The sequence below is a fragment of the Muscardinus avellanarius genome, assembly GCF_963383645.1.
Source record: "Muscardinus avellanarius genome assembly, chromosome: 13".
Lineage (NCBI taxonomy): Eukaryota > Metazoa > Chordata > Mammalia > Rodentia > Gliridae > Muscardinus > Muscardinus avellanarius.
The window spans coordinates 30,131,458-30,144,226 of record NC_137799.1 but is presented as its reverse complement, the minus strand read 5'-3'; the positions used below and the strand labels follow the sequence as shown (position 1 = coordinate 30,144,226).

The 12,769-nt window shown below is 38.4% G+C and overlaps 1 protein-coding gene across 1 annotated transcript in view; it reads left to right on the top strand.

Annotated features, from left to right (window-relative positions):
* Positions 1 to 12,769, top strand: part of SLC44A1 (solute carrier family 44 member 1) — a gene marked incomplete at both ends in the record, with an annotated part of 155,343 nt that overhangs the window by 92,273 nt on the left and 50,301 nt on the right. Inside the window, one exon of the mRNA XM_080709369.1 lies at positions 6,307 to 6,443. Within this exon, the coding sequence (XP_080565495.1) occupies positions 6,307 to 6,443 (137 nt within the window). The remainder of the gene's footprint in view (positions 1 to 6,306; positions 6,444 to 12,769) is intronic.

Here is a 12,769-nt window from a genome sequence, read left to right as displayed (position 1 = left end):
GAGGCAGAAGGATCACAGGTTTGAAAACAGTCTCAACAACTTAGCAAGACTCGCAGCAACTTAGCGAGATCCTGTTTCCAAATCAAAATAGGGCTGGGGGTGTAGCTCAGAGACAGAACACCCCTGGGTTCAATCCCTGGTACCACAAAAAGAAAAAGAAAAAAAGAAAAAGTGTTGTAAGAACAGAACATAGATGCTCTGTGACTCTCAAATCTTGGTAATTTAAAAAAAATATTTTTACTTTCTTCTTTCACATAAAAGCAAAAAAGAGGTTTAAGCTAGCTTTCAACATTCCTTGGCATCGTATCTTTCAGTCTTATTTTATTATCTGATTTTATTATTTGAGCTCTGGTGACCTGTAAAAGACACCCCCTTCCCATGCCTTGCCCTGTGCCTGGGCTTCTGTGACTTGGAGCCCTGTACTCTCTTGCTCATGTGTAGACAGAACATTTTACTCAGATATTCCTTCTTTCCCTGCTTTTCAGACATAATTTGTTATTGTATCATACAATTTCCAATTAAAGTGGATTTACTTTTTATCTTCCTTAAATAATCCTGGAATCCACCTCTGTTGATAAAATAAATTTACATGCCTTTTAGTAAGAGGGCTTACTGCCCTCTCTATTGTCTGCTTTGCATCTTTTTTCTATTTTCATCTAACTGTTTTTTGGTACCGAGGATTGAACTCAGCGGCATTCTACCCCAAGCTACACCCCCAGCCCTTTTTATTTTTTATTTTGAAACAAGGTGTTGTTGAGGCTGGTTTCAAACCTGCAATCCTCCTGTCTCAGCCTCCCAAGTACTGGGATCACAGGTGTGCACCTCTGCGCCCAGCTCTGTTTTTATCTGGCATTTAAGTTCAAAGCTTGCTGGAGCTGGTTTGCAGTTCCCTTTGCAAATGTCTTCTCTATGTAATGTGATCATGCTGTGTGCGTGCTGCGTGTGCCAATGTCTGCAGGTATCCAGGCTGTTTCGTGTCTGAGGATTTTTCCCTTATTGCGTCTTATCTTTCTTTCCTTCACATTTTTTGGTTATTTTATTCATGGCAGTTCCTCTAAAGGATGTGAAACTTAAAGCAATTTTGTGTTATTAATAAGTATAGTAGAAGAATCACTCAGGATAGCGATGAAAACCTTGCTTTTAACTTAAATGTATGAGTTATGTACAACATTGGATCTCTTACCTTGCAGGGATGGTGCACGGAGGCAAACACAGCCAATCCACGTGGCGTGAGAAGCTCTCGCGAAATTCACGTGCCTCTTAGGAGTAAAAACTGAGTTTTGGGAAACCTACCTAGAATATTTTGTGGCTCCTTACCCTGTGAAGTGGTTGAAAAGCGTTCACTTGTAGCCTTCAGTTGGTTGTAATACAGGAGTCACCCCTTATCTTCAGGGATATATTTCAAGATGTTAGCTGGATTCCTAAAGCCATGAGTAGTACCAAACTCTATATACACACCCAAGTGTTGTTTTTTTTCCTATGCATATATAATACCTGATAAAATTTAACTTATAAATCATTCATAGGTAGAGATGAAAATAATAACCAATAATAAACAGTTATAACGATATACTATAGTAAAAGTTAATTTAAAATTTAGGAACTATCTCTAGACTTTTTCATTTAATATTTTTGAACTTGAGTGGACCACTGATAACTGAAACTATGGTTAGGGAAAACCCATATCTGGGAAAACCACTATAGACTGCCAGTGCCATGCATATTTACAGAATTGGTTATTTATTTCATTACCCAGAAAAGCTACCCAAAATTACTGCTTTCAGTTCATTTTGTTTAATGTGAAAACTGAAACTAATGTCAGGATTTATTTACCTGGCTAAAGGCATTTTCAAATCAGAAGGCAAGAAAGTACTACAGTTTTGATGTATCATCAATTTATCTGTTTGACATGGTGGCCACACGCCAGTGGTTTGGGAGGCTGAGACAGGAAGACTGCAAGCTTTGAGGCCAGCCTGGGCAACTCTGTCTCAAAAAATTGCATGTGATACGAGCACTGTCCCTATTCTAAATATTCACTTAAATACCAACTACTTAAAATACAGTTATTTATAAACATGTTGCCACAGATTAGATCAACTGCAGAATTCTAGAAACAGAATGTTCAAAATTAATATAGAACAGTTAAAATTATTAGTGGCATTTGTAGGAAGCCTTTTGAGAATAGAGCAGAAAGGAAAGAGAGTGACTCAGAATCAGAAGGACTGGGTTTGTATGAGTTTCTTGGCACCAACCAGTTTACCTGCACCCTGTAGTTAATCCTTCGTGCCTCAGTCTGTCATCTGGGCCCCGGGGATGGCTTCTGACCCAGAGTTGTTATGAAGATCAAATATGAACGTGGCAGTATCCAATACCTCATCATCCAGGAAGCACTACCAGAACCTGAACCTAAGTTACTTTTCATGTGTTTGTGTCTGTGTGTGTAGAATTAAATCCAATATGTTCTTTAGGCTGTGGAGGTAGGGAAGGCATGGAGTATAAATGTGTGTGTGTGTGTATGTTTGCGAGTATACATTTCTGAAGATACCATTTAAAAGGAAGTTATAGAGCTGGACACGCCTGTAATCCCAGTACTTGGGAGGCTAAGACAGGAGGGTCAGAAGTTCTCAGCCTCAGCAACTTAGCGAGGCCCTCCGCAACTTAGATTCTACTTCAAAATAAAAAATAAAATAAGGTAAAATAGGGCTGGAGCGTGTAAAGCTAGTACTACTAAATAATAAATAAAAATTTGAATTTAAGAATTAAATGATAGCTGGGCTCAGTGGTGCACGCTTGTAATCCCAGTACTTGGGAGGCTGAGAAGGAGGATTGCAGGTTCGAAGCCAGCCTTGACAACTTAATAAGGCCCTCTGTAACCTGCAACCTAGTGAAGACCTGTTTCCAAATAAGAAATAAAGTTGAGCTGGAGGTTTAGCTCAGATAGAATGTGTCTGGATTCAGTCCCTAGTGCCTGTCTCTGTCTGTCTGTCTGTCTGTCTGTCTCTCTCTCTCTCTCTCTCTCTCTCTCTCTCTCTCTCTCTCTCTCTCTCTCTCACACACACACACACACATACACAGAGTTTAAAAAAAATTAAAATTTAAAAATTAAATTATTTTTAATTTTATTTATTATAGACTTGCCCAAACCATTTGTATAAGCTTACAAAGGTGCAGTGTTAATTTTACAGTGCTGTGTAGTCATTGTAGAACTCTTCCACCCTCTTGCTCTTATTTTCTTGGTGCTAACCTATTCTAGAGGCATACATGGTTCTCATCAAGGCTAATGACCTATCAGTCATGAACACTCTTATGCTTTTTCTTCCAAATGAAAACTAAATGTCAGCACTCTAGTCCTGTTTTATGTCCCTGTCAGCAAGCATTGAGTTTAGCACCATACTATCAAATGTAAAAGATGTGAAAGCAGTTGTCTTGATAATGATACAGATCACTGACTTTACATTGCATGTTAGGTGCTTTATATATATAATTGATAGCATTACAGCAAACTATAAAATAGGTGGCATGCAGTTTTACAGATAAGGAAACCAATGCTCAAAAGGATAAATCTATTCTCCAAGCCCAGAGAACTATTAAAAGAACCAGCCAGGCATGCTGGCACACACCTGTAATCCCAGTAAGCCGAGACAGGAGGATTTCAGGTTTAAGGCTAGCCTCAGTAACATAGCAAGACGCTCAGCAACCTAGTGAGACCCTGTTTTAAAACAAAAAATAAAAAAGGCATGTAGCTCAAAGGTACAATGCCCCGAGGCTCGATCCCTTGTTCTAGAAAGAAAGGAAGGGAGAAAGGAAGAGAGAACCAGAAGCCAGGTGTAAGACTTTTATCTTGGCCACTTGGGAGGCCGAGAAAGGATAATGGCGAGTTCAAAGCAAGTGAGACCCGGTCTCCAAAAATAAAAAAGAGAAGGAGGGTACCAGAAATCAAGTTCAAGTTGCTCTGACTAAAGTGTGGTGTAAGGCTGCTGCCCAGTCACTAGTATAAATCAAGGGAATATGTACAAAATAAACATGCTGGAGGAGTTTACCCTTTTTTATTTTTTGTTTTGAAACACGGCCTCACTAGGTTGCTGAGCGTCTTGCTATGTTACTGAGGCTAGCCTCAAACCTGAAATCCTCCTGTCTCGGTCTACTGGGATTACAGGTGTGTGCCAGCATGCCTGGCTGGTTCTTTCTTTTAATAGTTCTCTGGGCTTGGAGAATAGATTTATCCTTTTGAGCACTGGTTTCTTTATCTGTAAAACTGTATGCCACCTATTTTATAGTTTGCTGTCCTTTGAGCAGCCAGAAGCTTGCAGGGCAGATAGGACAATTCATGTGTTCTTAGGCGGGCATCCTTGATAGCCTGGGCCCAGCTGCAAGGCCAGGGCAGCCTCTCACTTTCTTTCCTTTCCCCTAGCCTGTTTTCCTACCTTTGGGTGATTTTTCCAATTACTCTGAAGGCATTGCTCATTCCAGAACTGTGGACTCAGCTCCTCTCCCTCAAATCAGATCCACACCCCACAAAAACATACCGCAGTATTGAGCTGAGGGTACAGTGAGCTCATAGACGTAAAGAGCTCAGTGTAGTACGTGCTACACAGTAAGCACTCAGGAAATGTTGGCTACCGTGCTTATTTTATTTGCTGTGGTTAATAGTATTTTCGGTAGCACGGGTGGTGGAGTCAGTAGTAGTTTATTCAAAGATCTTATGACACCTTCCTAGAGACCTGGCTTTCCCTGTTCAGAATCTCATTTTATATAGTCCATTGGACAGGGTCCCAGGCAATCAAATGCAAAGGGAGAACTCGTTAGGGAATGCTTGTCAAAGCTTGTCAGAAACAGTTCTCTCTGTGCCCATACCACCTCCTCATCCCCAGCCATGAATCCCACTTTCAAGCCACATCTTTTTGTCTACATTTTACCTAAATTCTTGGTATTCCTTTTCTCTTAGTAGAATATTAATGGTTTTGTAGTCACTGAGAAAGTGACAGAATAGTCTTTCTCTTGTTCATTCATGTATTCATTCATTCATTTGGGGTGGGGGGACTCCGTTCTGTGGCTTAAATTTCCTGCTAGGTTTCAGGTCCCTTTGCTGTGCTGAAGCCTGAAGCATTACTCCACCCACAAAGGCCTCCCTGGTCCCTTTCTTTTCTTTTTTTCTCTAAATCATCTCCCCATCCCGTGTCTTCTTATAGTGTCCATTTCAGCACATGCAGTGACTTTGCGTCTTTTGCTTTTTAGTTCTTTTCCCTAGTTCTTCACTTGATCATAGCTAAAAGATGAAGGAGCGATGGCCTCCTCCTTCTGTCGGGCTGTGTTTCTAGTTGCAGATTTGAGTTGTACTGTGGGAAAGCTATTGACAGATATGTGATCTGATGGAACTTTCCGAGGACTCATTTGACTTGAACGCAGGACTGGAAGGTCTTGACGCTTCTCTCCTATGAAAGCATTCCTTCTTAATATCTCACTTTGCTTCTCTGAGCTGAAAGTTTTAAGCCTCGCATCCCCTTCGAGCAAGTGATAGCATCTGAAATCTTTATCATCTCTCTCCTTTATTATATTAAAAGTATCTATTGTGATATGATTTTCTAATTTAGTCTTCTTTGTTTAAAAATAGAAATGGCTGAGGTCCAGAGAAAATAACTTAGAATTTTGGTATCACTTTGACTATTTGTAAATGAACCTTTTTAATAAATGGTATTTACTGCCATTATCTCAACTCAAAGCATTTTGCATTCTTTTTTAGAAAGTAGGACTTCTGAAACATAAAAGGAAGAAAATTAAAATTACTTTATTCTAGCACCTAGATATAACTGAAATGTTGGAATTTTTGTCATTTTCATTTGGTTCAATATATTCAATTCAATATATGTTAATTAATACTCATATATTCAAATTTAGACATTAATTTTTATAATTATTCATCAACTGAAGTATATGGTATATGTAAAAGCTATAATTTATATTATACAACAGAATTGTGATATTCCAATAATTTTGAGATGTTATAAGTTTGACAAAACAAGAAAATTAAAATAGATGATTTCTGATGATAAAAATCTATAAATGAACATTACAAAAGTATAAATATATTACAAACAAAATAAGTCCTTCAATCACCCCATTCCCACTATCAACATTATATTTTTAAGTAGTTATTTTCTTAAAAGTTTGTTTCTGATTAGATTTGTAATCTGTTTATTTTGATGGAGTGTGGCAGAGAATTTCTTTGCATTTTGGCTTAGCCAAATACACAGTGAACCAGAAGGTGTTTTGTGAAATAATATCTCAGTTTTTTTCTCCATGCTTTAGGTATGTGTTCTTTTTGGATCCATGCAATTTGGACTTGATAAACAGGAAGATCAAGTCTGTAGCACTGTGTGTAGCAGCGTGTCCACGACAAGAACTGAAAACCTTAAGCGAAGTCCAGAAGTTTGCAGAGACGAATGGTGAGATTTTAGGCCATGCAAACCTGTATGCTAGTCACCACTTCTCACTATTAAGCATCATATGTTTATGCTCCAATATAAATTTGTCATAGTGTTAAATAAGTCATCAGGAAATCTTGAAAAAGAGCTGGGCATGGTGGTGCACACTTGTAATCCCAGCATTTGGGGGGCTGAGACAGGAGGATCCAGGTTCGCAGACAGCCTCAGCTACTTAGTGAGGCCCTTTGCAACTCAGTGAAACCCTGTTTCAAATGAATAAAAAAATAGGGCTGGGGGTGTAGCTCAGAGGAAGCCTTACCCTGAGTTCCACCCTCAGTACCGCTAAATAAATTTAAAAAAAAAAAAGATAAAAGAAAATCTTAAAAAGAAAGCAAGAATTGAAGAAAATCTGGATTTATTTAAAAATATTAGAGTCATTCTAGAGAGCTGATTAACACTCTACGTTCACCAGGCATGGTGGTGTGCACATATAGTCCCTGGTACTCTTAGAGGCTGAGGCAGGAGACTCCCCAGAGCTGAGTTCAAGACCAGCCTGAGCAAAGTAGCAAGATTCGATCTCCAAAAATCCTGAGCAAGCTGGAGATGGTGGTGCTCACCTGGAATGCCAGTACTTGGGAGGCTAAGGCAGCATCACAAGTTTAAGGAAAGCCCCGGCAACATAGCGAGAGTCTCAGCCACCTAGCAACCTGTGTCAAAACCATAAATTGGGGTTGGGAGGGAGGCTGGGATGTAGCTTGGAGGTATGATGTCCCTGGATTCAATCCCCAGTAACACACACACGCACACACACACACACACACACACACACACACACACACATACACACGAGACAGACACACAGACACAGAAGATTATTTCACATCTTTATAAAATTCTAGATTCCTGAGTCCCTCCCCAAAAAATTCTGACTGAATTGGTCCTTAGGCTCATGGAATTACTTTTTTCTATAAATGCTTTAGGTGATTTTGATATAGTCTAATAAGTATTGGGGAATTACTAGACCACTTTATGTAAAATTTGTGTTTTTTTCCCTCTTGGTAAGTGTTAATTACAAATATTTACACATATGCATATATACATATACAATACACATTTTTACTTAAAATTTAACAGTATAATATATGTTATAGAAAATTTAAAAACTTCAGAAAAATTATAAAGTAAAAATAAAAAATTCTACCATAAGTTATTTTCCATTGTGTTGGTATCAATGTAATGTTGTGTGATCTGCTTTTTTTTTCTTTTTTTTTTTTTTTCCTGATGCTGGGGGTTAAACCCAGAGGCATTCTACCTCTATCTCTATTTTATTCTTTTATTTTGAAACAGGGTCTCACTAAGTTGCTGAGGCTGGCTGAGAACTTGCAATCCTTCTATCTCAGCCTTCCAAAGTACTGGGATTACAAGTATGAGCCGCATGTGCAGTGTGTTCTGCTATTTAAACTTAACATCATGTCATGGCTAATTTTCTAAGGATAGTTTTGAGGGACGTTGAGGTTAAATGTATGGGAATTATCTGGGAAGACCAGCAGAGTCAGTTTTCTGAAGCCTAGCTCTGTTTATGAGGTTTTTATCTCCATTGGCTCTCCGTGGCTCCCCCAGGGCTTGTCTCGCTTCTCTGCAGAGAATTTTGCTTTATTGTACTCTATGGGGGACCGTGCTGATGACCCTTCAAGCCCGTGGGTTTGAACTTCCTTGAGGTTCCATCTTTGTCTTTTGTGTGCAGTACTCCTCATGCCTGCCCACATTCAAAGCGCCTTTTGGCTCCTTGGAACAGACATGACTTAGGTCTCCCCCTGGTGTAACTTGTGGCTTGGTGGAGAAGTCGTCTGGGGCCATAGCTGAGCACACACCCACGTGGCGCCAGTCTCTCAGCAGGAGGACTGGCTGGGCCCCTGCCCTGACACTCCATGCCCTCAGCGTAAGACGGTGGGAAGGGCATGGTGTTGACTGAAATCTGGATTCCAAGTCTGAGTCGATCACTGACCGGATTTGTAATGAGAGATGAAAGCTAGAGCTTCTTTCAACCTAGAGATTTCACCATCTGGGAAAAATATGAGTTAAAAGTAATAATAGCTCCCTCCCAGGTTATGAGGAATAAACGAGGTATTACGTGAAGAGCCAGGTGTGTGCTGGGCACTGAAAGAAGAGGTGCCAATGACTGCTGGAAACCTCATTTTATATCCCCACGTTAGCCCCAGTGTTTGCCTTGCTAAACCATATACCAGAGTTATCAGCCTCAACAATATCAGGATCTCAGTAATAGAGGCTGGAAGAGACAGTGACTTTAAGAGGGAAGTAGGAAAACTAACATTCTAACGAGCTCTTGGTATGGGGTCTAAATACCGTATTTTAGTAAAAAACGTTAGTTGTAATTTCTGAATTTCTCAAGAGTCTTTGCTGTTCTCCAAAGTGACTTAAGATCGGACTGGATAAAATTTAATTCCAGAATTTTTGCATTGCCTTCCACCTTGTCTTTGTAATGTATCCTTTTCATCATTAAAAGTACAAGTTGAGTTTTTTTTTTAAAAAGGGTAATTTTTATTGTTGCCTATGACCATGTGTTACAGCTGTATTTCTGTTAGAAAATGCAAAGGCCTTTTGATCTCAAATACATAGATCTCAATTGTTAATTTCAGAAAGGAGTATCTTTAAGAGATGATTCAGATTTAAGATAGAAATATTCAGATTTAAGAAAAATATATAAGAAAGAATAGTTAAAAGTCCAGAAAGAGCCAAAAACCTACCAACTATAGCTATAAAACTCTTAGAAGAAAACATAGAGAAAAGCTACATGGCATTGGATTTGACCAAAAAAAAAAAAAAAAGAATTATGTCAATATTAAAAACTTTTATGCATCAAAAGGTAAAAATCAATGAGTTAAAAGTCAACCCATGGAATGGGAGAAAATATTTGCAAATCACATATCTGTTGAGGGGTTAATATCCAGACCAGAATGAAGATCTACTATTTAAAAATAGAAGTCAGTGAGGCTATAGAGAAATTAGGATGTTTGTGCACTGTTGGAGTAGATGTAAAATGAATGGTTACTATGAAAAACGGTATGAAATTTCCTTTAAAAATTAAAAATGGAACTACCATATGATCCAGCAATCTCACTTCTGGGCATATATACAAAAAATTGAGTAGAGGATCTTAAAGAAATATTTGCACACACCTGTTCATTGCAGTATTGTTCAAAACAGCAAGAGACAGAAGCAGCCTAAATGTACATAGACAGATAACTAAAGAAAATGTGGTATATACATACAACAAAATATTAAGTAACCTTAATAAACAAGGAAACCTAGTTATGTGCTACATTGTGAATTGTATTTGGGGTAGGAAACTATTGTCTAATGGGTAAAGGGTTTCAGTTTTGCAAGATGAAGAGTGTTCTGGAGATGGAGGGTGGAGATGGTTGCACAACAATGTCAGTGGACTGAATGTACTGAACTGTCTCCTTACAAATGGTTAAGACACTAAATTTTATGTGTTTAAAATTTTACCATATTGTTTAAAAATGTTTTTAAAAGAGGATTTTGTTTGAAGTTGTAACTTTTTACATGCTAATTCTAAACCTTATTTTAAAATGCAGGGTAAAATAACATGTTTCTTACCAGAATGAAAAGATAATATAAATCCTTTTCAAGAAATTTTAAGTTTCCATGACAACATTTACAAGTACTTTTTAGCACTTAACAACCATTCATTCATATAAATTTTGGTTATCTTTTGAAATCATTTAGAATTTCATAAGGGAAAGCTCCTGGGACCTACCTATAGGAGTGTTTGTAAGAAATACATTTATTAGGCAAATAAAATATTCCTTCAAATCTTTGTTTCTTTTAGACAAGAAACAGGAGTTGTTTTCCTGGAGAGTTAGAGTTTGTGCAAAGCCCCTGTTAAGTTATGTCTGACTAGAGTAGAGAGTTTGGAAGAAATAGCTGGAAACTAGATTACTTATGTGGAGATACTGCCTTACTACAAAGAGCTCTGAATGCAGGCAGCAGAATTTAGATAATACAGAAGTACACACCACAGGGTGTGAGTTGGATGGTAGGTATACAACTGTGCATTTTACTCTTTTGGTTCATAATTCATACATGACATGAATAGCATAAATATATGCTGCTGGAAAAGAAAACAATTTACAAAATAGCCTTTAAAAAATTAAAGTTGCCACATATCGTAAGGACTCAGTATTAAATTTCTTTCCGTTCTTTGTCATCTCCTCACAGTTGTGTGTGAATTCCCTGCGGGCGGGACCATGCTCTATTCATCTCTGAACACCCAGGCCCTAAGATAGGGGCTCATATGGTAGATATCCGTAAATGTTTTTTGAAAGAGCGATGGGCTGGATTTCCCTATTCATCTCTATTGCCACTTAATAATTTCTCATCCTCTCGACACAGTCTATCCTCACTCAATACTGTATCCGTGTGAGCCACTACCAGCAGGCAGATTGTTTAGCTTCAATCTAACCAGAATCACTATGAAATCAGTTCTTTTTATTCATCTCTAAATAATTCATCTTATTCATTTGTCTCTTTTGTACATACTCCTCAAGTGATGACTCATACCTTTTCTTCCCTGAAGCCCTCTTATTCATTCTCTTCCCTAACCTTATGGCCTACAGAGAAAATTGAAACCATCTGGTAAGAGCTCCCATCTGAGTTTTTATGTGCGGCAGGGCATGAATCCCACTTTTCTCTCACTTTTCCTCCCTCCAGTTTCTAATGATCAGATTTCTTTCCTCCCTTATTTAGTCATTAGTTTTGAAAACTCAAATAATGCATATTTTGTAGGGGAGGGGAAGTGAATCCCTCTCCTTCTGAAGCTCTCTTTGGCTTCCTATGAGGTATTCATTTCAATCCCACCATACCATGACAGGTGGGAAAGGGCAGGCAAGACCGGACATGTCCAGGCAGTCCTCTTTGCTCTGCTCTCTCATCCCAGTTCACCAGCTCCACCCTGTAGTCCACCCTTCTTCCTTTCGCCATTGATCAGCAAGGGCATCTGAGTCTTAGTAGATAATCTGAAGCTGAGTGTGGTGACCCACCCTTATAAGCCCAGTACTTGGGAGACTGAGACTGGAGGATCACAGGCTTGAAGGCCAGCCTCAGCTACTTGATGAGGTCCTCAGCAACTTAGACCCTGTTTCAAAAACATAAAGAATAAAGCTGGGTGTGGTGGCACACACATGTAATCCCAGCATTCAGGAGGCAGAGACTGGAGGATCACGTTTCGAGGACAGCCTCAACTGTCAAATCTCAATAAAGAATAAAAATATAGGGATGCTGGTGTAGCTCAGAGATAGAATGCCCCTGGGTTCCATCCCTGAAACTGCAAAAAAAAAAAAAAAAAAAAAAAAAAAAAAAAATTAACAAAATTATTAGCTATGGCAAATTCCCACCAAGTCAGAGACTAGCAAAGATGTTTGATTATTTAAAAAAGAAAAATGTTTAATCTTTGATAACATAATTAATTAAAAATACAATTTAAAATATTTCTTATTAAAAATAATTAATACCCATTAAGTACAATCCAGAGATATAAAGTACAGCTCCCACATTTAAAGAGCTTACAGTGTAGTAAAGTCAGACTTTTCCGTGCCCTCCACAACCTAGCAGAAGACGTGCACAGAGATGCCCAGGATTCACTGACTCAGGAAATATTTACCATGTGTATAAATCATGCCACTACTAGTTAACAGTTGTGTGTACCTCCAGCTGGCTAATTCGTATAGATGGGAGCTTCTTGGGAATTACAAATATGTCCAGACTTTACTTTTAATGGATTACTAGAAACTGAAATTAGAAAAGTGTCTTTCATTTTTCTAGCATGTAAATTCTATACAGTGCTTTCCTAAGAGTGGTTACATTCTTTGGACTTCAAAGAGCAATAGAACTTATTTTTTGTTTGTTTGTTTATTTGTGGGATTTTTTGTGGTACTGGGGATTGAACCCAGGAGCATTCTACCTCTGAGCTACATCCTCTATCCTATTTTTTTTTTTATTTTGAAACATGGTCTTTATAAGTTGTGGAGGGCCTCAAAAAATTGCTGAGGCTGGCCACGGACCTGTGACCCCTGCATCTCAGCATCCCAAGTACCATAGGTTTGCAAGCAAGCGCTACCATGTTCAGTTTAGAACTTGTCTTTTGTAATAAAAACTGTCTGCATTGAGAGACTTTTTTCTGCACACTGCAAACTTTTAAATCATTTTAAGGAGTCCATTTTTACGTAAATTTAATGTATTATGTAAATATCATTGTGGTCATAGCTTATAATTTTAAAGCAAAAAACAACCTCCAACATACTAATTTT